The sequence below is a fragment of the Phoenix dactylifera genome, chromosome 18 (genome assembly GCF_051530095.1).
Source record: "Phoenix dactylifera cultivar Ajwa chromosome 18, Ajwa_hap1_PhDact_Kaust_v1.1, whole genome shotgun sequence".
NCBI lineage: Eukaryota > Viridiplantae > Streptophyta > Magnoliopsida > Arecales > Arecaceae > Phoenix > Phoenix dactylifera.
The window spans coordinates 14,744,914-14,772,395 of NC_143207.1; the positions used below are offsets into that span (position 1 = coordinate 14,744,914).

The window sequence follows — 27,482 nt, forward strand, 5'->3', positions numbered from 1 at the left end:
GTGTGACCGAAGAACTAGCACACATAATCTTAGGCACCCTAGAAGAACACATTACAAAGTATCAATGCAAATAATCAAAGATCGTCAGGAGTCCTCGTTAATCAGCCAATGCAAAAGATTTTCAACAAATGCTAAGCAGAATCGAAAATCACAGCTTTATAGTTAGAAGAACACCACAAACATATATCAAGTTCTAATAGGTGTCCAAACTATTTCTCACCAGAACTAATTACTATAATGTGCACAAGCGGCCATAAATTTTGCACTATGAATCTAAAGTGGGCAGATCAATCCCATATACTAGTTTCAGTTATCTAATTTGAACATACAGATTCACTGCTAAGACAAAGGCTGAAAAGCTGAATGATACATATTTCGTTCCCTCCTAATGAAAATGTTTGTGTTAAAAAGATTATGGCAAAAGTTTCTAACTGATACACCATCTCTCTTGCATATCAAGATGGCACCGAGCTCCCACAAGCTCCCTTCTGTCCACAAAGGTGGAAAAATGTTTTTCACCAATACAAGAATCCCGGTGGCCAATGCAAATTCATGGGCAATTTTGTCAGAATGAACATTCCATGGCCAGTCCATGGAACCTGACAAGTGATGGCAAATCAATCATGCTTCAGAGCCTTTGAAAGGCATCCTCTGCTGACAACAATTGCAATGTAAGAGGCAACAGTAATGCCCACTCCAGCAACAAGAATAAGATGGTCATAAGTTGCGCTCTGCACTGTGTAAACTTGGAGACCAATAGCATTCCAAAAGCTTTCGGTCCATATGGGGTCCACTGATCCCATAGGATCAGAGGCATTGGCAGGCATGACATGCCATGAGTTGTCTTTAAATGTCAGCCGGGTGGAGTAAGCAGGAACATACCTGAAATGGTTGAAATATCACCAATATAAACTCCAACAGAAAACTAAGTGGGAGAAAGGCTCAAATAGATCACCAAGAATCAGGAAACACAAATTACCAGCTAATTGGCCATCATGTACAACATTTATGCAAATCAGTAAACCAAGCAATTACCTTGTTAACATATAAACAAATATCAGCATGGGTTGGTTGCATCATGCGTTCTATAGAATTTACTAAGGTTTAACCATGCACAGTGATGGGTGGCAGATATTATTATATCACTACTTCAGACAAAAACTAGCCACTCGGGACAATTATTTATCCTCCATGATCCTAACCTAAGAATTTCTGTCAATTCTTTCTGTGGAACGGCTTTATGTTACTCACAGAAAATATTCACGTGTAAATTTCAGTTACAAAAAGTCATACCGACTGTGAGAGAGAGAGAGAGAGAGAGAGAGAACCACCTGGTTGTAGATATCATGCATCTGCCCTTGCCCTCTATTTCTGCTCCAATGCAAATTTCACCTAAATTACTGCACCTACCAGTGCAGGAAATTGCATTGCCCTTTGGAGTAGATGTTCGATCTGCCAAAAAGTTCCAAACAAACCGAGAAGTATCATCGGCATATCCAGGGTACTGTGTGTCAGAAGGTTGATCAAGGAAGACACCAACATAGTGACTTGGGCAGTTATTGTTTGGAGAAATGAAACTTCTCACAATGCCACAAGAAAGACCAGGTTCACAAGTCAGAAGGCATTGCACTAATTCTTCAACAAGGGACACATTAACCTTTATTGAGTTCAATGCCATGAGATCTAATGTTAAGTCACCACTTGCAAGTATATATAAAGCCCGAGCAACCAGAGCAGCAGCTGCTGCTATTGACGAAGAATTGACATTTGCTGTAAACAAATTATAAGACTACATTATTGATAATATTCCAAGGCGATACATTGACCACATGCATGCTTGTTAAACTTACAAGAATTATCCAGATGACTATGATAAAATTGGTTGGTGAAAGAAGAATCAAAATCCTCCAAAACAACCCCAGAAGTTGAAGCATTCTGCAAAAAGAGAAGACCTATAATATCAGAAATGATGAGTTCTACTACACGTAAAATTGGCTGGAAGAATTAAAATGGTAGGTGATGTTTTAGTTGCAAAACTGCAAGTAGTCTTATGAGTCGGACGTGTGTGTAAAGATAAAAAAGGAGGGAAGCACAAGTGGACGGATAGGAGGAAATAGAGTCCTACCAGTATTACTGGAGCCTGAAACCTATTAGTGAAAATTACACAATGCAATATCTGAATTATATGTTACCTAGAATTTTCAATTTATCCTGCATACCAGTGCTCAACAATTTGATTTTTTTTATTGGGAGGAGGGGGGCAAGGGTGGTGCATGAAACTTGGGTATGAGTGCCCAAGAAGAAAACATTTGAGATTGGAACAACCCAGACAACTGGTTATAGTCTGCAATTTTTTTGATACCTAAAAAACAAAATTAAAATAATTTGGAGGTTTTCACCAATAAGCTGAGGGTTCATAACTAAAAATAAATAGTTAAGGCCAAAAAACAGACAATGATGCTATTGATGTAATCTAGTTTAACATGTGCAGATTCTGATCGAAGGACATGGATTATCAGTTGCTTCCAAGGCTTGAAAATTGGTTCTAGTTTTGGTTTTACTTGGGCTTGTAGAGTTCCAAATTTTCAATTGTAAAAAAAATCAAAAATAAATGAACCAGCAAAAGTTATTATACAATAATTATTTTGTCATATTTAATTTTTTTTATTTGTGTAGTTTTAAAAGGTTTAGGCTGAAGTTAGAACCACAATTAAGTAAAAATTTATAAAGTATGCTAGTATAACACATTATTATTCATTTCTTGAAATTCAATTGTTCGCAATTCAATATATTAGCAATTTTGAAGCTTTTCAATGTTTGCTGCATCAAATTTTTTTCATCAACATTTTTTTCAGTAGAGTTCATAAAAATACTGAATTTGGCATCTCTTTCACCTTTGTTTAAGATTAAGTAACTACTTAATTAACACATGCAGTTATATAGTGTTATATTTGTTTTAATATAAAAACAAATGTCATTACTATGAATGACGGTGCCTTATATTCAGTCCTTTAAATTAGTCTTTATAGAGTGTGGTAATAGGGGACTTTTCAAAGGCCTTGGCCTATCAAGTACCCAAAAAAAAAAAAGCACCAACATGATAGCAAACATTAGAAGTAAAACTTTTAAAAAGCATACATGGCTAATTCAATCTTTTTGGATAGAAATTGGTGGAAACCACTGGAACAAGACTGACACAGAAAACTTTCAGCCAAAACTAACCCAAAATACAGATACTGACCAAAACTTGAAACTAGGGATCAGTTTTCATTCAATCTTGAGTGAAAGTGATCCTTTTCAGCCGAAATGGATTGGTTCTTGCTTCATCGAATCGTAAGAAGCTCTACTGGCACCCTCAGATGTGAAGACATGCCAGAATTAGGTATAGAAGATGGTAGGGATCAAGGTTCGCCGTATCGGTATCGAACCCCGTACCGATGCCGCACTAGTATAGGCGTACCGAGTGTCGGTATGATACACTCGGTATGGTACAGTATGCGGTACGTCAGACGTACCGACATTGGCGTACCGATACCGGTACCCATCGGTACGGATACGGTATGCCCAGTACCGACCGGTACAGCATACCATGGTAGGGATGCTAAAATGGTCAGAGAAATGACTAGCTGTGCAGAAGTTTCATCGCATCAAAATATTAGGCAACAACACATATCTTTTAGTAGATCAGCTAATAGATGCAATAACAACAATCTTAAGACCAGATTAAGTAACAAATAAAAATGAGAGATTTTGACAGTCTAATTGATCACAGAACAAAATTCCATTGAAGAAAAAACAGAATCTATTCCAGTCCCATTACATAAGCATCAAGATCCCTAGGACAGGAGGTCCTTATGGGCAAGCTGGGTTTGCATTCATGACTTCAGAGTTGCAGAAAACCCTGTCAGGAAACTAAGCTACTGGCAAATACAAATTAGGAAATTCAGCTTTCAATTATACCGACCTTTCTTAAAAATGCCATCAATGAAGATGGTGGAATGCCAGGGTTCGATGCATTTGCTGTTTTGACCTTAACATTGTCTGAACCAAGCGAATCACTGGCAGCTTGGAAGGCATTCAACATTTCTTTTGTTACAGATGAAGCCTGCAGTGAACAGCAACTATAATTTTTTAGCAAGAAATAATGATCCACACTTCCAGTATTTCATCTAGTATAGTCTCCATCCTGTATGAAGTTCACAGGGATAGAGCAGTGCATCAAATGACTGTCCAGATTACAAGCTGACCAAAATGAGAAGAGACTAAGTAGCAAAGAAATGAAACGACCACAATCTTCTGCCATATTAATCTTGAACTATCCACAATAGGAACTTCGCGAAATGTCTCATTGTTTGCTACGCCATATATAATGAGGAGTGGAGGCATATTATATAGGCTACCATTCAGGTAAGCCTACATTGTTGCATTCAAACAAGAGAGAAAATTTATAGAATGGAGGATGTTACTGTTTTCATTATTGCATTTCATGCAAATATAAAGGTAAATCAAAAGAAATAATAACAGGCTAAATCAATTATATTTAGCTAAACTTTAAGAAGAAAAAAGATTTGTTGCTTGATTCTTTTCCATAGCATATATTCTTGTTTATTCCTTTTCCTACCATCTTTTTATCCATAAAAGTTCTAGTGCCTTTAATATTTGTTCTTTTTCTCGATAGGTCATCATTTTGTTTACGTCATCATTTTCGTACACTTTGTCAAAGTAACCAATTATCTGTCATTTGTGTTCACATATCTTTTAACTAAATGAGGGTGAGCCTTAGCGCAAGGTGAGGTTGCTCCCCTGTGACCTGGGTGTCACAAGTTCGAAGCACGGAAATAGTGTTGGACGAAATACTACATATGTGACCTTCCCAAAACCACACAGTGGCAGGAGCCTTTGCAGTGAGCCACACTCTTATATCTTTTATCTATAGCTTATTATGTCAAAAATTTCAAGACTAGGGTCAAGTATTCCACAGGTTTGAAATATCGAGGATGAAACACATATCAACCAAGAGTGGCTGCAGCACGTGCCTTGTCAAGGATCATACCAACAACAGGTATTGAATGGCATGTATAGATAAAACCCACATGCCAATGGTACAACTTCTGGTTTTGGCCTTTATATCATACTTTCATCTTAATTGTATCTTTTGCAAGAAATAAGGCATGAGCATCCATTTAAGCGCCTTAGGCATAGTCTTCCATGTGTGCTAACGTCAATGACATGCATATTATCACATAAAATCAAATAACTTGGAATCAAAATTTCATTTATAACATGTATGTGATGAAAATTTATAACATGCATATTTAAAACATAATGAGCTATTAGGAATACCATCAAGATTTTTAAAAGAGAATCATTTTATACGATAACATTATGTAGAAATATCCTAAAGATTTCAATTTTCTCCTCTTCTTGGATAAGCAATTGGTGAAAATCTCTAGATTAGCATGATTCCGCTTTTGTATTGAGTTCGACATCCAACAAAAGGCTGATTTCTACCTAATTCTGAAAGAAATTTCTTAAATTTATGTGCTTTACAACTAGATATTTTTACTTTCCTTGGACTCTAATTCAAACAAAAACATGCTTGTTCTGTCCCCAGAATTTGAAAATCCATGTTTGAATCATGTGAAGATTGGCATAGGATGCTCCTAGGATCATCATGTGCTTGTTCCACCTACAAATTGTGAAGAACAAGCTTTTTTCCCTCACTATTGGCCATTCCCAAGGATTACTAAGTAGTAATGCTCGGTTTGGGCACTGATTCGGCCTCGACACAGGGTGAACTGACCTCGATCTGCCTTGACTGCTAGAATCAGGATTGCTTTGAGTTGTTTGGGTGGTATTTTACTGAACTGAGACCTTCCGTACCATTTTAGGGTCGATGCAGTACATATCGGGCAGTAAATACCAAATCGACCTGTTTTTCAAACCTTGGTCTTCCATTCAAAATATTTAGTAATCTGGTCTTCTTTTCATAATAGAAATTACCATGCTCATCTCTCCTAACACTAAGACTGAGCATCATCATAAACAAGGACACTAAATTAAATAATTTTATACTTTTCTGCTGAAAAGAAAACTTCAAGTCCCTGTTGATATAGTAATGTTTACAACTTCTAATGAGATGCAATTTAATTGCCTCACACCAAATAAAGATTCAAAATAAGGCCATTGAACTACAATTACATATAGGTATACAAGGCCTCAGGGAATAATTGCAAATAATTGCCAACTCTAACATAACCTCAGAAGATGGCTATAAGAGTCTAATATTCACAAAACTCTAAGATATGCTCAAACCAATGCTTAGAACTAAAATAAAATCTTAAAGCATACTTGTACATATGAGCAGGTCATCTCATCTTTTTTGATCTTTTATCACAATTCCATGGCTCAACAAAACAATTGTAAAGCAACAAACAACAATAAGTTTGGAAAATATCCCACTCATGACTGAAAAGTGAAAGTGAAGACTAATGAAGAAATGAGAAGACAGGCATTCATGAATAAAACTAAATATACTGTACATCTGGAGTTGTTAATTATACAATATAATGAGAAAGAGAAGAACTACAAGAAAAATGTAAGGATGTGTTGGTCACAAAATTTGCAAAGTTTTGATTACGTCGTGTATTGGTGATTTTAGTAACAGAAATTAAATAGCAGCTTAGCTGGTGTTATGGCAAAAAGCACTTGGAATGCGTACGCAACGGTTAAACTTGTGTCCTCGAACAAACTTTATCATTGGACAATCTTTTTTCTTTTAACTTTTCAATCCATAGTTTAGTATGAAATAATTGAATTTTAACCTAACCCAAGCATCTGACATAATGGTATGAATGTGTAATATTTGTTAATAACCAAATAAAGAATATACCGTTGAAGGGATTGAAGGCATAATTTATCAATTTACAATAGGCATGTTTCTTTGCCACCCTACATTAAATAAATTAGCAGGAACTTTATCGTTCAGAGGAAACAGTTGCTCGAAGATGCAGAAGCAATATTCTTTGGAAGGAATCAAGAGTTCAAAACCTTCTAGTTACAAAAAAAAAAAAAAAAGTACCGCCCACACATAGTGTGTTAAATAGATCTATGATAAAATGGGTATATGTATGTATGTATGTAATTTATGTATATACATATTTCATTCATGTAATTTACTGAACTAACACCTTGTGCATGTATGTAATCATATTCTGAAACAATGAATTTACCAAAATGTCATTCATGTAATTTACCGAACTAACACCTCCTCTTGCAAATCCATCGGAGGCCACAAAAGGCTTCTGTAAAGCCTTAAATTACTATGGCTTTACATTACTATCAGAATTCATTTAAGGTAAAAAAAATTTGGCATAAGCTGCAGCCTTAATCTCAGTAACTCCATAATTAAATATCAAATAAGTTGCAAAATAGACAGTACAGATGAGAAATTGTCGAGAACAGGCAGAACCCCCTGAAGAAGAAAAATTATTAGTTATTTGCAAACTACAGGCTCAATCTCACCCCATCTGCATGTGCAAAGAAGGTTGTGGAACCTTGACCTAAGCCTTTCCCCACAGATCCAATCTCCAATACCTAAGATAAGACAGAGAAAAACAACTGAGTCGATGAACATAAGAAAATATGCAGTCGTAAAAATCAAAACAATATTGAATAATCACAAGACCAAACTATGAGGTGTACTAGTAGTAATTTGTAGTGCACACCACATCTCCATAACCACTATATTCATCAAGACTATACTAAGCTATAAAGTGTACTACTAGTAGTAGTTACTTGTAGCGATCACCACAGCTCAATAACCACTATATTTTTCAAGACTAGAAAAGTATCTAGCACTCAATTATGGCAAAGGTATTAACACATAAGAGGCTAATAAAAAAATAATTGTCAAGCTTTTGAATCTTAAATGTTATTTTTTTATCAATTAATTAGAAACGGGACAGTTCTCTGCCATAATTTTGCTGGAGAAAATTCATATCAGGAGTGAAGTTTCATTGTTCATAAAATGCCCTTTTCTTTTATTGTCAAAATAATTAAAACTCATGATAAAACTATCAGAAAATTGTAAGGAAAAAAGTCGAAAAGCATGAGCAGAAACACATTGGTTGCATCTAAACTCATTACCAAAATCATTAGCACTGATAATTTTAAGTTTTCTTATGGTTGTTGCACAACTACATCTAAATTAGTTGATATCATTAATATCAATGTGGCACCTTGCTTACAAGAAACTTCATTACTCTATGAACTAAAACTCACCCCACAGTTCTCATCAAGCATTGATGCATTCGTACCAGATAGCTGGAATCTAGCATAAGCGAGCACACTAGCTTCAGAATCTAATTAGTGCCTTGACACCTGTTTGGCTCTTTCTTGGCTATACAAAGGCTCCTTGTATAGCTATACAAAGGTTCTGAAGCTGAGAGATTGTCCAAAAGACTTTAGATATTGAAGACAACTCCACAAGTATGAGAAATACTTTCTACATGAAATTCAGAATATACATCTAGTTAGTGGAAATGCTTCTCCTGGTCATAAAAAACAAAAAGGGATGGGGGACTGGGATAGCAATGAATACTAATCAATTAAAAAGTTTGTTTGAAATGTAGAAAGCTAGGGCTCTGAGGCAAAAGAAAAGAAATAATGTCGCCTTTTGATGACTGGAGGAAATATTTTGACAAAAGTATCCATACTAATTGCATTTCTCCTAGTAATGCTAAGAGTGCATCTAATGAATCAATGGTTTACTCCAAAGAAAAAAGGGAGGTTTCTGCCAAAATGATTGCATCACTTTTGGCTAGGAAAGCATACAAAGCCATATGATTATAAACTTAGTGATACCAGACACTAGAAAGTTTGCTCTCTTCAATCATTCCAATTTATTTTTTGTCAAACTAACAACCGATCCTATTTGCATATAGAATTTAGAGTATGCAGAACTTTTTTAGACATATTGCATAAACCAGATAGTAAATGTTTTCATCTTATCATCTGTGATAATATAGATGATTTTGGGGCACTATGCCCAATAAGAAAGCAGGAAAGCTTGCTTAGGAAGTGGTTTAGGAGGAGGAACAAGGAGAGAGTGAACAATATTATTCACATAAACCTAACTAGGATATAACCCTGTGGAGGTCGAGGTGTCAAAGATTCGAGATTAAGGTCTCCACTCCATGGATTTTAAAATATTTGAGGTCAGAAATTGGTCAATAATATCAAAATATTTAGGTTTTGAGGCACAAGTAACCTAAAGCTGTACAAGAACTGAATTACATAAATGTCGTTAATATCTGAAGTGGAATTCAAATAATGAAAAAGCCTTTTAGGGTTTTAGCTTTTCTATTTCAATCCTAGTCAGCCAGGAAGACTTTGATGCATGATGCTTGAAGACAATTTTTTAAAAAATTGTTTAAAGATAGCTGCAAATCTGGTTCCTAAAAGTTTTTAAAGGATAGGGATCTTGGCAATGTCAGTGTACCAAATTCTTCAGGAATCTGAATAGCTGAGCGAAAAACTGCATAAGTTCCTGGCTATTCTAAGCTCAATCCATTGAGATATAGAAAAATTATATATCAAAGTTACGAGGAAACTTTTTTTCCCAGGGACGTTTCGATTTTTAGATGGCAGAAGTCTTTTAGGGAATATTGGACTTCACCCACTAAGATGCAGACTGCAGAGAAACTGGATGCTAGAGTTTCAAGGACCATTATTCTATAAAAACTTCTTCGAACAATGAGGAGTGTATGACAGCATAAGAATTTAGAATTCTGTTACACTCCAAAGGTGCAAGTCATGAAGTGGCCAATGAATCAGAAGACAACTCCAATCATGAAATTATTTTTAGTGTGAGGTGGAGGATAGACAAGAAATATGACTGCAAGGATTAGGAACTCTGTAAGCCATACGATGTAAGGCTTCCGGTTAACAAAAGAATACGGGTAATTTTGAAATCATAAACTTAATCTGAGTGGTAGGTGTTAAACAAGAAGAGCTGAATTTGAGAAATTGTGGATGAGACAGTGAAATTGCTAAATAACAATATCTCCTGCGCTTTTCTGCATGCTTATTTAGAAGAGAGAGTGTTCTGATCTGACAGGATCCGTTCCCACATCTTTTGACAGACTTTTTTTAGGAGAGGAGATGGAGACAAAAAGGATAAATAATAGACGTATCATTCTGCACACTTTGCTAGTGCATATAAAAGTTAAGGCTCTGGAAGGCATCACTACCTTGCTTTAATTGCAGAAGGGATAAAGAGAAAATTGTCATGAATGATGTTATATTTGCCGTTTCTTTTTTTAATATTATAGTGATTTTCCTTTTATGCTCTCTGCCTCTCTCAATCCTGCAGGATTCCTTGAAGGGGGTTTTAAATGTATGGCTTGATGTCACCGCCCGGTTCTTGCCACCTTAATTTTGTATATAAAATTGGAGGATACCAACTATTTGTCCTTCTAAAAGAATTTAGATTAGTTACTTCTGTGCACTCAGTTATATTATACTTATTAAGTTATATATAATCTTGGAGAATTAAAAGAACTAAAACCTATAAAGAAATGATGGCCACATACCAGGATTATAGCGCCAAATCATTAAGATGCTACAAGTTGACAGGAGAATGCATCAAGAGTGATGATGAATGCCAGACATATCAAAAATCTCAACAAGCTAATGAAAATCAAAATCCTTCATCTTATTTTTAGCCCTATAAAGGCTCTGCTTTAACACTTTGATATATGTTGCGAATCTAGCATGACAACATAGAATTATAAAGTAAATTTCTGCTGGATATTTTTTTTCGATGTCTAATTGCAAATGTCACATCTCTTCTTCATTCATTTTCATCATTCCTATTAAGCAGTATGTCTCCACTAATTTCTTGAAATTTCTAAGAGCATAGCTGTCGCTCCCACATTTTATTCTACTCATTTCACAAGTTTCTATGTTCCATAAAGATGGCAAATCCATGCTTAAACAAAACAAATTATTGTCAAACAAGAACAAAAATTAGAACAAAAACATCATTTCCAGGAGTGCTGATTCAAAGGGGTCAACCTGTTCAATCATTGTGCTGTTCAGTCCCTTCACAGCATCAGCACCAACATCTAATTCTAATAGAAATTTCCTACTACCAAGGTATCCCCATGCTTCTCCTGTGAAAACTACAAAAACAAGCTGCATGATGTATAAAACAGATATCAGAAACATAAAAGGTAAAACCCAACATAGACAGGCAGACCATGTGCAACTAATATGGTAGTTTCAGTGGAAAAAAGAACATGATTCAGAAATAACCATAGAAGAATAAACAACAAAACAGATCTTATAAGAACTGGAAACAGAACTATGCCAATCTCCTTTTTCATGGTTTTGAATATAGTCAATATAACTCAAGTATGAAGAAAGCAAAATAGTGCTCCACGCATCATTTCAGGTCAAGAAATAGCATATATACATATGTATGTATGCTGAACCGGCCCGTACCGGCCGGTTCAGCCCATACCAAACCAGCACCGGCTCTGACCGGTCCGATTCGGTGTTAAAAATCGGTAGCAGCCCGTACCGGTCGGCACCGGCCCGTACTGGCCAATCGTACCGGCCCATACCGGTTCCAAATTTTTTTAGAGCTTTTGGATGCATGAACCAAGCCAAACCAGTGATACCGGTTCGGTACTGATCCGTACCGGTACCAACATCCACCAGTACGTCAGTACGGTCAGTACGGCGGATCTTGGTTATGTGTGTGTGTGTGTATGCGTATATATATGTATGTATGTATATATATAAGTTTGCACCAATTGTTACACCTTAACATTAAAGGACCGAAGTTTACATTAGTATATAGAAGCCATAACATGAGACTTTAGAAATGGAATTGGGATAATCATAATTCACAATTTTTTCAGCCTAATATTTACTCAAGTATTGAACTTATCTGATTCATATCATGATTTAAAATGCTTTTTATGACTGGCCATCAACCTAATGTTAGCCCTCCACCTTTTTCACCTTGGCTTGTTACTTCCCACTGCAATATTTCTAGTCTGTCGTTTGACTGATGCATAACTTGGTTCCTCAAGGGAAAATTAAAATATAAAACAGCGATAATGTCCACAATTTCGTATGGCTTGAAATGTTAAGCTATAAACAGGATCCAAAAAAATATTAAATTAAACACAATTGAGAATGTTGACATGGACATGTAGCATAACTAAGAAGGATAGTGGTCTCAGCATTAAGGCTGCATAAGGCGGATATCTGCTGAAATAAATTTCAGATATGGGTAGTTCTGAATTTCTTTTGACAGTAAAAGAGGAGAAAAGAAAAGGCAAGAAAGTAAAATTGAGAAAAGAGAAGAAGGGTTAGAATATAAGTATAGAAAGAATAAAGGCAATAACAGAGGGCAAAATCTCCACAAAGGCCTTACTTCATTCAATAAAATCCACAAGTCACATAAAATTCGCCACTCTCCATCGGACATATTTATAGACACTTAAATAATCCTAAAACAATGTTTTCTAATCATATAAGGACCACCAACTTGCCTATAATGATCTAGAACTCTGACCTAGAACAGTTTGACTTAAAAACAGGGCTTCTAATCAACATAAAACTCAACCATAAAAAACTATTTACTTTCCTAATTAGAAACTCCATATTATCCAACATACAAGGCCATCAACATATTTCCATCTAATGAACTCAATTTTTTTCCAATCCAACCTGCACCCAAGTAGGACCATCAGATTATAAATATCCTCATAACCGTACTTCAAAACCATTTAAGAAATAGCTCTGAAAATTTATACAAAAACTGCAAGAAAAAAAGAAACTTGCAACCTGCTTACTAAAGACTTAAACAAGACTACTAAAGCTCGAGAGTAAATTAACTGAAAATAAAGATAAAAATAAAATAACTAAGGGCCTATTTGGTGTTGCCGTTGTTTTCTGTTTTTATTTTCAAAATCAAGAAGAAAATTGAACAAGGCTCAACAAATATGTATAGAGAAATCATTTTGTTTTTTATATTATTTGCAAAACCTTTAGAGCTTTTGATAGCAAAGATTTATTGTTTTTTTTTTTGGTGCAACGGCAGCTCACACACTACGGGTGTGAATGCGGCAATATTTATTGTTTTTAAAACAAAGTGAAATAAAAGCAAGGAATGGCATAAGTTCCACATAAATGCTGTCTCCAACATCATCTCCATACGGTATTTCACTAATTTGTAGGGAAAGGAAACAAAAAACAAAAACCAACAGCAGTCCCAAATAGGAAGAGAACCTAATTTAGACCTAAACTACATCAGAAGCTTCTGTTGCATGGATCTCATCCCCACGATCTTTTTATGATGTTTAGATACCCAATGCATCATTGGAACTCCATAATGCGATGATGATTCCCACAAAAGCTTTTCTTGAGATTGATCCATCACAAGATTGCTCTGGTGCATCTGGATCAGTGGGCCCAGGGCTTCTAATCAGACTACATATATATATCAAATAACATGGGCGCATGACCTCAATGTGAATCATCAAAGAAGCATCAAGCTTATTTTAAACAATCGAATTCCTAGTTGTTCAAAGGATACCTTGGCAACAACTAATTTTAGTGTATGCTAAACTGGTCATGGACAACCAACTTTCCAAGCTAGTGGATCTTCAAACAGAAGATTTCTTGAAGTTTGATCATCAACTTTTGGTCTTTGCCTTTGTCTGAAACTCTGAATCTTCAAATCTTTCTCTAGGTGCCTTAAGCATTCCATCTTGTTGTTGCATTGGGAAATGATTCTTCTATACTCCTTTTTAGGACATCAGTCTGCTTCATGCTATTTTCAGTTGCTCCTAATTTAATTTGAATACTACTGATAAGCCATTGGATTTCATTGGTCTCACAATAAAGCTTCTCAAGGTGCTCCTCATGATGTCATTGAAGCCCTTTATCATGATCAGCATTTATTTCCATGTCCACAGCATTTTTTCAAAGAAACTGTTGCATGAACGATCTTTGGATGCTCTAATATCAAAATGGTGAATCCTGTCAGAAGTAGGACAGCAAATAAAGCTGATATGTGCTGAAATAGATTTTACACCTGGGTAGATCTGAATATTCTTCTTTTATGACAGTGAAACAAAAAGGTGACAAAGAGAGTAAAAGTAGAAAAAAGAGAAGAAGGGATCAGAAGAAAAGAGGATAAGTATAGATAAAAGTAAGCAAACCTACAAATTTAATCAGGAACTGAAAAAAAGTTTAGATGATGATGATGATGGAAGATGAAAAAGTTTGATGTATGGAGCTGAATTTATCTCCATGGTGCATATATTAGTCTAAATGTTTTAGAACCCTAAAATACTACCAGGAAAACTTATACTTTGAAAAATCAGAACGTCAGCTACAATCTCAAATTGGCTGAAGTAAGCCAAAGGCTACTCATACTAAAGCATCAAAGCACATGGCACACTCAGTTTCACCATGTGAGGAAACACAAGAAATATACTATAGCCCCAAATTTGCAGAAATCTAATAGTAAAATCGATAATTACCCTTAAACAAAAGATTGACTGTGGTTTAAGTGGTTGAAAAGTGTAGGTTCAAGCCAAACTGCAAAAACAGAGAACATAATTGTTTCCTGCATGTGGCTAGGTCCTGAATTAGTAATTACACCAGAATGCTATCAATTTGGACAACTTATACATTGCCTCTCCTATGTGTGTTGATAGATCCAATTGAACTACTAAAGCAACTTAACAAGTGAATTTTGTGTTAAATTTTACAGATGAGCCCTTTGACAACAACCTGTTGTAGCTGCAAAGAGTATCCAATGGACAAGGATTTAAATATTTCAAATACTTATAGAAATAATGAATAATTTGAGGAAAATTTCCCTAAAAAAACTTCAATATATTTTGATAGTCAATGACATCATATGATTATGGAGAACAGCCTACAAAATTTTGAGTTTTCAATTTTCGCATGTCAGTGATGCAATATGTCAACACTTTCAACACATTAATTCATGTAACTGGATGAATACCTCATGAAAACAAAGAGATAATAAAGGAGCGACTGAGGTATTGCACCCCCCCCCAACACACACACACAAACACACAGAGTGAGACAGAAAGTATGATTTTTTTCCTTTGTGTTTGTCCTTTTATTTTTTTATTTATTTTTATGTTTGTGAATATGTATGTATTTTTCTTTTCTTTTCTTTTCTTTTTTCTCTTTTGGAGGGAGGGAAGGTGATAAGATACCTGTTTCTTAAGCTTGTCTAAACCATCAACATGAGAAAGAGCATCAACTGCAGTCAGCAATGCAATCAGCCCCTGAGCATTGTTCAAGAATTAATCCTTCGATTATCCAAATGATGTGTCAAAAGTAACAAATATATCAACCAAATAAAGAAAAAAAAACTACAAACTAACAGTTGAATGTGCACCTCTGGACAAATAACTTACAGATATGGGAGAATCAGCACCAAGACTTTGGTCGCGGAAAAATGATGCAGAATCCTGAGAGGCCACTGCCATTAAGATAGGTTTGGTTGGTTTGGTTGATGACACATTGATAGGCGGTAGTGAAGACCAGACACTGCCCTTCAGATGTCAGAATCATGCAACTGATGGTTAAAGATCAAAAGCAATCGACTCTTCAACATAATTTGCATGAATACTACAATTGTTACAACAATCTAACATTTTTGGAAGCAAAAACATAGAGGAGTATCATCAAGCTAGAAAACTTGAGTAAGGTAAGAGCTGTCATTCCGATGGAATTCAAAACCAGCAACATTTATTTTATTGCATACCATACCCTATTGGCACCGAATAGGTACGTGGCATTGTACCGTACCGACACTCAACACGATGAACCTTACTATACCATACCGCGTACCAACATTGTAATAGTATGGTATAGTACAGGGCCCAATACTGAGACAGTGAAACTTAGTTAATTTAAGGCATCTTATAGATTCCACTCCCATTTGACTCCTCCCCCCAAGCAAAAGAAAAAACCCTAGTGGACTGCTTTGCTTAAAAATGGGATGATAGAGCAACTTGAGTTTTACCATTTTGCCACCTAATGTTACCATTTAATGACCCCTTATATCTTCTAATCTCAATGATACATTATACAGACTCTGTTAGGAATCAAAATGAAGAGGAAACAGAAAAAAAAAAAAAGGTTAATTTCCAGCAAGTAAGATGTCTGGAATCAATTCTTAGAAATCAAGTTCCCCACAAATGGTGCCTGATGAAAACATGATGCCTCATAGCTCCCTCCTGCATCGATATACAAAATCTAAAAGGATTATCTGAGAAGATCTTCTGAAGAAAACCGTGGATTTTTGTGAAGTTGCTAGATGAACCTGTAGAGCTCACTGACTTCCAAAAACCAGCCATCTTTTTCTCCGGAGGATACATAGTGGGCTTGATGTTAAGTGGAAGGAAATATTGCATGGATGTACCAACAATAGTCGTAAGCTTTGACTTTTTCATCATATATATGTCTAGGCTTTTGGCTTGTGCCTTCTACATGTCAATGGAAACCACTTTCTGGCATCATCCCTCTACTTGGTTATGCATTACCAATGAAGGATGGGATCATAATGGATAAATGTGAACACAATATTAAAAAAGGAGAGACAAGATATCATCAAAGAATGTTGTAATCACTTGTGAGAGCCCAAGGAGCTACAAAAGAAGGCATTGTTCATTGTTTTGGTCTATGAATGCTCTATGAATGGTTAAACAAGAGTCTCCATATAATGGGGCACATAAGTAGCTAAAGTGGCCAAACATTGTATTAATATCTTGGTGTCTTAAGTTTTAACACAAGCTCTCTACAAAGTAAAAATATTTTCATACCATATAAGTCCTATATGAGAATATATAAGTTGAAGCGTTAAATAATATGAAACTAATAATTATTAGGTAATTTCAATTCCAAGTGCCTACCTAGCTGCCTAAGCATTCCATGTATGCATTCAAGGACACCACTGCCTAGGCAATTTAGCAACCTTGCAAATAATAAATCCTAAAACCTTTTTCTTAAGCACTTTTGGCATTAAAATTCTCAGAAATTTAAGCAAAATCTCTAAAACCGTGCATAGATCTAGGAAACCATGAAATCCCTTACATCTCCGTCATTACCTCTGCATCCTAAATCCTAACCCTTACAGAAACCTTGTGACAAATCCTAATCAATGCAGATCCTAGAAAATCCCTACAAACACTTCTTTTCTCCTCAAGACTGAAATCTGTCCTGATTCTGTTATAGACAACAAGACCAAAAGGTTATGTACCCAAGCAATCCCTGGTCCTCTAGGACAGCCAATGCTAGCATATGACATTCAGCAAGCTTCTTGCATCATCAAGTCCCATCAAATAAATATTGCAAATATTCAATCATGCACTATAACTAAAACTACTCAATTGATTTTTTAAAAAAAATCCTTATCGCATTTCCATTTTCAAGAAGGACCCTCTATAGATACTACCCCTACTATGACCAAGAATTGGTGGTACTCCATGAAAATTCGGGTCACCGTTTGTCACAATGTCTGCATTGATACTTCAGGCAATCCAGGAGTAAAATCTAGAGGAACTTTATATTGTATAAAATGGTGATTCGCTAGAAAATTTTGAAGAATATGCAACCATGGTAAACCAAGAGCATGACTGTGGAAATCCTTGAAGCGGAATGCATCATGACCATAGCACACTAAATCTTTCACAGTTCCTTTTCTGGAAAACCATTTGGCGACAAGTAACATACGAATCTCTTAACATCAAGATGTTCTGTATATCACTGTTCAATAAACTTAAAGTTCAAATGTCTACTGATAGCAAGGGAATACAGTACTGGAGCACCTTGCCTGTCCCAGTTAGTGACCAACATGATAGTGCTTTGTAAGACACTAGGATGATACGTAGCATTGGCATGGTATCATGCACGATACTGCTAATAGATACACAGGTGGTGCACTATAATATCGTATAAAAATGTAATTCTTTGCATCTATATATTTTTTTCAAACATGATTTCCTACCTGAATAAACAAATCCGACATTTTAAGGCATACTGAAAGCATATGGTGATTGCTAAAATTAGTTCTTAACATATCTATCACAAGTTATAAAGTAGTTTGATTAATAATTGTATATTAACTAGCATCAGGTAAGACCAAACGACGAAAGGACAATAAACTTGGGATAAGATGAGAGGTTTCAAAGAGGCAATCTAATACATAAAAGCATCCAAATAAAACAATCACTTGGTAAGTTCAACTTTATTTTATGCATGGGTTCATGGACAAATCCATCTATATAGCAGCAAAGTTTGGAAATCCTATTATATGGGCTGATACCAAGGTTCACCGTTTCGGTACCAGACCCCGTACCGGTGCTATATTAGCACAGTATCGGTACGGTACAGAATTTTTTTAACATACCGAATGTCAATATGCCACCTGTACCGGATACCGATACTGAACCAGTACGGTACGCCCCGTACCACCCGATTCAGGCTGGTACGACGTACCTTAGCTGATACAAATTTATCATAACATATACGCCACTACTAAATCTCTACATGATATCAACAACCGATCGATACCATACAGTATAGACAAGATGTAATGTTTGGTTGACCTAGTAAATGGTGATTAGCAACCATGAGTATGCGTGCTGGTAGTAGAGATTTAACTGTGTTGCCCTGATATGAGTGATGCCTTTAGAAAGAAAAACTCTCCATTCATCACTATGAGAAATTTTATGAAATGGTAACTATGAGACATTCTAGGCTTAGAATGTGCAAGATAAATTACTAACAGCTAAAAAGACCCCAAATATTGGGGTTAGGCTTTTCTGTACAATTGGTAGTGGTACACAAGGACAGAGGACATCAGTTTTCTGTTGTTCTAAGTAAATCAGTTTTCTGTTGCATGTGTAACCCAAGTTAGTTTCACACCCATGAAAAGGCATTTGATACTCACTATTTATGAATGAGGGGAGGGGGGCTGAAAACAAGAATCTTCAATATAAAGTCAATATCCTAAGTTCACTAACATCCTGAGATTACTTATATATTCAAATGTGTAACCTATAATCATGCAATATGCTGAATGGTCAGTAACATCTCTTCAGCAAAACAAAAAATGAAAAACTTAGAATAGGTATCAATCAAAAGGCCAAATGATGTCAATTACAAATAAATATTTTGTCCTTTAACAAACCATGCAGCACGTGTCATCTCAGATAATCAAATATATATGAATTTACCAAAACATAATAAGCATCACTAAAACATGCACATAGAAGAAAATTCACCTGTATCCACCTAAGGGTAGACAAGACGTCTCTCTGAGACAAGATTCTGAATCATGGGTACCGAATGTTGTTGTCTGGCATAAAGGATTGTTAAACAAGATACCTGTTATTTCAGTCTAAGCAATTTTGGACTTTATCAAAAGCCTTAGCCAGATTATACATATCAAGATAATCAAAGAACATCAAACCTGCATGACCAGGTCAAATTCAGCAACATTTACTGGATAAGCATCAGTGCTCCTTATATTCTTATTGGCAAGCTGCATTGACCACAGCAAACAATTTAGAAAAGGGAAACATGGTCATACATAAAGGGCAACAGAACCACCCATGAAATGTATGGTTTGATTTATTCAAGGAAAAAAGGGCAATATTCTTCACAGTGTTGTCAACTGAACACAGACCTCAGAGGCTTAAGCTATTAAGGAAGGGTTCAACAATGTATATCAGACATTAACAGCCCGCAACCCCCCCCCCCCCCCCCCTCCCCCTCACCCCCACCCCCAAAAAAAAAATGTGGCGCAGACCATGCATGTGAAGGCATAACAAGTCAAGAATTGACTCAAGATAATGAGTCAAGAATGACTCAAATAATAACTGCAGACGAGTCAAAAAAAGAAAGACTCAAGATAACAAACATGTGATATATAGAATAACTGGCCTGAATTGGGATTTCAACCGTTGGCCTTTGGCTGTGATAACCATGCTAACCTACCCCTAGACCCCAAATGCTGGTCAACAATGTATATCGAGCCTTAATATGTGCAAACACCATTACCTATCCAACTAGGGATTAACCACTAAACAATGATACTCTTTAGGTATAACAGTGAGCAAATAATATAATGATCCCTGTTCAAACTATATGAACATGATAAACTGCAGTTTTTTCCCCTCAAAGCAATAATTACCTCTTGAACAACTAATGTGCTCTCCCCAGAGAGCAAAAATACAGGAAAGTTGTAGTGATTCCACATAATACCAGAACCCTGCACAATGAGAAGTCATGATTAGAGCTTGCTCTACAAAACAATAAAAAGGGGAAAAAAATCATTCCTCAAGAAGGATGGTCACATCTGGAAATGCACCTCCTGTTCAGTAACTTACAGCAGGATTCCATTGATAATTTAAGTTTGTGTATGGCGCAAACTCAGCTTGAGGAAATTTTTCAACTGGTGAGAAACCTGTAAGGCAGAAAAGCCCATTTACTTTAAATATGAGAAACTTAAATCAAGTCCCAGCTCCAATACATTCAAAAACAAGATAAACGGAGATGCAAAGGACCTAAAGACTTGCTTTTGTATCCACTTGAATCAACCAAAACACCAGCTACGTTTTGGGCAAAATCTGGATTGCTGGAAACCCTGAAAAAGAAGATGCAGAAAATTGCATATTTCTGGCATATATTAGGCAATTTTACATATGATATGGAAAATTTGCGAAAAGAAATGGAGCATCAGAAGGGATCATGGATCATTCTCTGTTGTGTCATTTTATAGATTCTGATACCTTTATTAATCTGACATCATGGCATGCACATAGGGTTCCCTCATTAGCAAGCATGCATAAAATGACTATTAGTTTCTCGATTTCAAATAGAGAAGGTAAATGCACAAATATACTTATTAGAAATGATGCACTTGCCAAAACCCTTAAGTAACTGCTTTTTAAGGTTCAAATCTCATTAGACCCTCTGACTTCTTTGTCCATATCTGAATCCCAATTTTATCATCAAGTGGTACCTTATTAAAGCTCTGAGGGAAAAAATCTTCCGGGTTCTTATGGAAGTGGATCTGATTATTCAATCAGAAATTGCAACTATGGATATTTCTCTTTTATGATTCACATGTTCTATTTTTGAATATGCCATAGCAAGTGTTTTTGTTACATTTTCATGATAATAATAAAAGCAGTAACATGCCATTATACAGTTCCGCACAAACAAAATTGCTAGTTCATGCCTATTCCACATTTAGTTCCAAAAGTCAGATTGAAGAACATCAACGTGCAAAAACATGTGTCTTGGTATCAAACTCGATGGTAATGCAAGTCATAACTTAAGGCGTATGACCATTCTACGACCCAAATATGAAGGAATTGGAGCTGCAACTAAAGCCGATTATTTTACAGAAAAATAAGAATAGGATACGTGGTTCTGTGAATTTGTATATACACCTTTACTGACAGCAAAGAGAAGAAAGTTCAGCAATATGTCAATAAAAAGAAAAACCTTCACACCATGGTCTGTTGAACCGGTCGGTTCTACCTAAATAAGAAGGAATTGGAGCTGCAACTAAAGCTGATTATTTTACATAAAAATAAGAATAGGATACGTGGTTCTGTGAATTTGTATTTACACCTTTACTGACAGCAAAGAGAAGAAAGTTCAGCAATATGTCAATAAAAAGAAAAACCTTCACACCATGGTCTGCTGAACCGTCGGAACCGACCGGTTCAACCTGTACCGTACCGGTGCCGAAACTGAACGGCTTCTTACCGGTACCAGTGCGAACCGGTACGGTTCCCACTGGTTCGCACCGGTACAAGCCCGGTACCGGCACCGGAGAAGAAGAAGAGGAAAGAAGAGGAAGAAAGAGGAGGAAAGAAGAGGAAGAAGAAGAGGAAGAAGAAGAGAGAGGAGAAGAAGAAGCCTACCTCCTCCTTCGGGCCGATGAGGATCACCCGTTCTCCGGTGCGGTTCCGGCCCCTTCTTTGCTCGCAAGAGAAGAGGGAAAGAGAGGAGAAGAGAAGAGAAGAGAAGAAAGGAGAGGAGGAGACAGTTCGGAAAGGAGAGGAGGAGACCGTTCGGAAAGAAGAACAGGAGAAGGGGGAAAAAAGAGGAGAGCGGCCTGCGCGCGGGGGCAGTGCGCCCGCGCGCATGGGCGCAGGCACGAGTGGGGAAACGCGCCCCAACTCGCGCATGCGCGCGTTCCACGCGGTGCAAACCGCACGTCCACGTGCAGGGAATCGCGCCCGCGTAGGCTCTCCGCGCGGGGCAGCAAACCCACGCGAGGGGCTTTTAATGCCACAGAGTGGCCGAACGCATTTTTTTTTAAGCGGAACCGGTTCGGTACCGGTTCCAACCGGTACCGGTCTTCACCGGTACGTCGGTTCGGTCGGTTCCGCGTACCTTGCTTCACACTGATATTTACTGGCTTTAACTTATGGTTATATTCTGCATAAGTAGTAATATTTGTCATTTCTGAACACAACAAAATAACCGCACAGAGAATTAGTATTTAGCTGCTTGGAAACCACTAGATAGGGGTGGGGGGATTAGATAGATCACAAATATAAATTTGTATGGAAGTACAAAATTGGCATTAATAGGAAAACTAGAATGAACTACATAGTTACAAAAATAAAAAAGTCCAAAACAATAATTGATGTAAAAACCTACTTTTTTCGTAATAGTTTACATCAATATAGGTCCTAGAATGCAAAGTGTTTCCTTAATTTATTTTGCTTTTGTTCCTTTTAATTATGATGATTTACTTTAGATTTCTTAGTTTTTATTAGCTTTTCAGAATGCAATCAACCTGGCAACCCACTAAGCTCCTACCCCTTTTGCTTAAGCACTGCATCGTCCCCTTGCCACTCACACATTGTAGCTAGCTTTTAATATCAGGGAATGGTCGAATAAAAATTTGGAATTGGGCAATGTGGCGTTTTGTAACAATAGTATTAGAGTGACCATGTTTTGTAATGTATAGCCAATAAACTACTAGAAGAGTTTAATGTAAGTGATGCTAGGTTAAGACATAAATAAATGACCCCCTATACAACTCCAAATGAAACTGTTGAGTTGAGCCCATAACACAACAGTCGTTAGTTAGCTCCTTGTCAACAACTTTCTATACATTGTGACTGTATAAGACAAATGGTGTGACTCAACACCATTTTATACATAGTATTTGTATTAGACAAATGGTTCAACTATGCATTCTAATGTACTATCAATAATTAGCAGACAGAATGATGATGATGCTAGGTCAAGATATATAGTAACATGGTCGCCTTAGAAATTCAGCATGAAACTAATGAAGCTATATTTTGTAGAATTAGTGTGGTAAGTATTTGAAACTTCAAATCATAGCTTATATCATTCGACCAGTGCTGTAAAAAAGGGGATAAGTCATCCAAAAATAATAAAGAAATTTATGTAAATAATGAAGAGGATATATCATATATGGAGAAAACTATAAATAGAGTTGACCGGCCCCAAAAGGTTAAAAATAAAAAAGAATTGAGTAGAATAAGTATCATGCCTGAGAAAGAAATTTTGCATATCTTCCAAAGGAAGCAAAATTGCAGATAAGTGAGTCAGCTGATCATCAGTGTTCTTGAATTTCGTAATGGGTGCAACTACCTTTTCACGACCAGGATCTGATGACATACAGTAAGATTGATAAATTAATAAATTATCTACCATCATAAAATTTTTTGAGGTATAGAAAAGACAGACAGATGTCTATGCTATATGATGATATAATAGGAATGGATTGTCTGCGCAAATCATAAAAATGTATATTTATGTATATGCTTCTTTATCCAAAGCTTTATAACACCTGACAACAGTTAACATTTTTAAATAAGCAGCGAAATGACATTATGCAGACTTACTAGAACAACCAATTTCACCAGACAGATTCAAAAGCCGCACACAAGGATAATTTTCAACATTCAGGTACATTGCCCTCTCAAGATCTGGTACTGACTCCAGTATGTCAATGGCTCCTGATACATTCCAATAAAATTCAGCGAACTTTTCCAAAGAATCTAAAAAACTGCGAAAAGAATAAGGCAAAACAAGTATCGGTTCGATACAGATATGATACACTTCATACAAGACAGCACACACCACTATGGCGAACCTTGGATAGAACCTTTTGCGATATCATGTCCTTATGCATGAAATCAAGCAAGAATCAACATATTTCGAGGGATAAATGGGTTTCAAGAAACCCCAAAGTTTCTTATAATCCAGGAAAAGAAAAAAAATGCAAACTCACCCATGACCTCATGTAGTCAACTCGCTTGGCAATTGTTCATTTATCAATTATACCATTCATACACTCCCTCAGTTTGCATCATCTTAGTATGCCCAGGTAACTACGTGGCTTAACATAGGTTTTCTTAGAACATTGATCTTCTTTTCTTCGCAAACACATTTTATGTAATATATCACTTGTCAATTCTAGATTACATTTTAAAGTCTCTTAAATACTGCAGAAAGCATATTGTGGAAAAATTTTATCAGCAATCAACACGCCTTTTTAGATATGGTTTAGGGTACTAAAAAGTCAAAATGATTTCAGTTTCCGAAAAATTTTGCTTTGCAGACGAATAAATGTGCCCTAAGTGAGAAACATTGGCTTTCTGACATATCTTAAGATTTAGCAATATGTCTGTAATATTTTAATTGTTTTGAAACTATCAAATTTGTGTCTCGAACAAGCCAGTCCAAGGTCAAATATACTGTCCATCCACAAAATATTTTCATGTTACATTATCCTAACTCAAAGTTGATACACCATACATATGTTTTGCTTTAATTCCTTAAATGTGCAATTGATCTCACTAAGCAAAAACACTGCCTCAAAATTTAAGGACCTCAGCTCGAGCATCCGAATCTCCATGGACTACAAGAGCAATCCAGCTGAGAAATTCTTCAAGTCTAAAGTGGTTCATGAAAATCTAAAATATCCAACATCAGCCCATCCTCCAGATCTCGATGAAAATCCTTCTCATGTCAAAGTTCTTCATTCTCATTGCCAACTTTTAGCATGATAGAGAAGAAAATCATTTTTTCTCTTGCAATTTTTAGTTACTTTGCCTTGAATTTCAATAACTAGGTTGAAGATGACTAATCACAATTCTTTGCCTACTTAACAATGGCATAACAAAGTTAAGAAATACCATGCTAATAATTAGATTCAATATGCTTAAACGAAAAGGCACAAATAGTTAACAGATGATTGCTTGGAAAGAAGGAATTTGGATCAGCATAAAACACCAATATATAGGGCATGTTTCCTGTCTTACTACCTAGAGATTAGCAAATGCACAATTCTTCAGTTTAAGAAGTTTAATTGTTGCTGAAAGCTTTCCCTGCAGCTCACTGGGCCATTGAGTCCTAATAAGAAAACACATTCAGAAATTTCAAAAAACCTTCTTTTGCACAAACCGTTAGCTAGATCTTTCCACGGATACCAAAAGTTCTCCAATCTATGAAATTCAACTAAACACGAAACATGACCCAAATCACCACTTCCACAGCATTTGATGCATTCAACTGCCTTCAATTGATACCTTGCTAATCTAGTACATAACTGATGATCTTAGTGATTAATTTGAACCAGAATAGGAGCCTTTTTTTTAAGAACACGAGTCAGATTTTTCAGAAGAACGCTTTGTGATAATTACTTATCCCCATGTTCATTACCACGAACTTAACCGATACATGCTTCGATCCTAAACTAAAAAAGGTTTCACCTCTAATGCACGTACTGATGTCCCACCCAATTGTTTATAATTTCCCTAACATTCATATAAAAGTTCAGATCATCCGATTATACAAAGAAATCTCCATCTCTGAAAGCCTTTCGAGCCGGACAGACAAGGATGAAGAAATAGGTTTTGGTCCTGATGGAATCGGATAATCGATGAGAAAGTCTACGAAGAGAAGATCAAAAAGATTTCACGGAAGGAGCAGGGAGGGCTCACCGGCGGGCGGGAGGAGAGGAGAAGCGAGAAGAAGCGCGACGGCGGCGAGGAGAAGCCTGGGGGCCATGGCGGAGGGGCAGAACCAGCGCAGGAGGAGGAGGAGAAGGCCTGAGAGGTTGCAGGCGGCACTCGGTGTTCGACGACGGTCCTCTCTCTCCCCCCACCTCTACTTTGCCCGGTTTTGGTGACTTTCTGGAGCGTGGAGAAGACCCTATACTTTGGAAATCACCGTGCAAAGTGTCATTAAACCTGTCCCGATATCTAATTTTGCCATAACTTTAGTCGAATTTACCAAGGGAACGCTCGGCTAGGGCTGGAGGTGGGCTCGGGGAGGCCAAGGCCATCAGGTCGGGCCGACTTTAGGTCAGGCTATGGGCCAAGATCTAAGGCAATTGGATCAAATTTAGGTCTAAAATTAGGGCATCCAGAAATTTAGGGATGCACCCAGATCGATACTTAGCTTGACATTTTTTTTTGTTAGGGTTCAAGGTAAGAACCATTTTCCTTTGATAGTTCATCAGTATTTTTTGTAGTTATTATATCATTAAGTGCATGAGTTCGACAGCCCAACAAGCAATGTAACATTTTTTTCTAGATTTATCGGTAAATTATATAATATTTATGTCATTGAATTTTGAGTTATATTATTTATAATTTATGAATTTGAAGCATAGTGTTTATTTATTGAATATATTTTATTATGAAATGTTATTTTATGTATGATTTTGATGTCCGGTGCTTTATTATTGAATATGCTTTTATATCTGACTTATCCAAAAAAATGTTTTTATTTTGGAATATTATGATGATGCATGATTGAAAGAATTGATCTTCTTATGGATTATGCTTGAAATATCGCATAGTTCTTATATATTTTATCAAAGTAAAATATAAAACTGTATAATTGTTTTGAACTCTTAACATGATTATGTTAAGGACCTGCCAATGGAGAGTTAATATATTGGCACTTGATTAGTCCTAAAAGATTTATATCACAGAAAGATGTGCGGCATCTCGCAAACAGTTATGTGGTTCTAAAATACTTTTCCGCAATATGATGTGCGGCACACCGTAAGAAAATATGCGGCATCATGATCTTACCATAGGAAATATATGGTTATAGCTCATAGTTGATGAGATGAACTTGATGTTTCGAAAGAATTTGGATTTATGAATAAAAAATGATTTTGAGGAAGATTTAATTTGGCATGCACAATACTTTAATAATGCCACGTATCTGGATTCGATTTTGGATTAATGAATTCTATTTACTTGATTTTTATAAATAATTATTTAATTTATCGCTTGATTAATCTAGTTAAAATGTTCATTGCTTATTGGGTTATCTAGCTCTTTATTCCATATATTACTATTTACAGATTCTGAGAACTAAAATGGCAC

General features: G+C 36.2%; 1 protein-coding gene across 4 annotated transcripts; it reads right to left on the reverse strand.

Moving 5' to 3' along the window:
- Positions 1 to 138: 138 nt before the first annotated feature.
- LOC103706799 (Zn-dependent exopeptidases superfamily protein) lies at positions 139 to 26,337 on the reverse strand. Of its 4 annotated transcripts, none has more exons than XM_088714403.2 (17): positions 26,082 to 26,337; positions 25,404 to 25,491; positions 23,979 to 24,092; positions 23,624 to 23,741; positions 20,640 to 20,719; positions 20,463 to 20,539; positions 20,267 to 20,344; positions 19,544 to 19,615; positions 19,356 to 19,429; positions 15,483 to 15,615; positions 15,279 to 15,350; positions 11,080 to 11,199; positions 7,525 to 7,596; positions 3,965 to 4,105; positions 1,851 to 1,935; positions 1,332 to 1,770; positions 139 to 882 (listed from the first exon to the last, which is right to left on the reverse strand). In XM_088714403.2, the coding sequence occupies exons 3-17, from the start codon at positions 24,046 to 24,048 to the stop codon at positions 618 to 620; spliced, it is 1,896 nt and encodes a 631-aa protein (XP_088570529.1). In that variant the 5' UTR covers positions 24,049 to 24,092; positions 25,404 to 25,491; positions 26,082 to 26,337; the 3' UTR covers positions 139 to 617. The 4 variants fall into 4 exon arrangements, with proteins under 4 accessions (XP_088570529.1, XP_088570530.1, XP_008789257.2 ...); XM_088714404.2 differs by having other exon boundaries at positions 20,652 to 20,719; positions 26,082 to 26,315; XM_008791035.6 differs by lacking the exon at positions 25,404 to 25,491 and having other exon boundaries at positions 20,652 to 20,719; positions 26,082 to 26,332.
- Between the last annotated feature and the right edge of the window lie 1,145 nt (positions 26,338 to 27,482).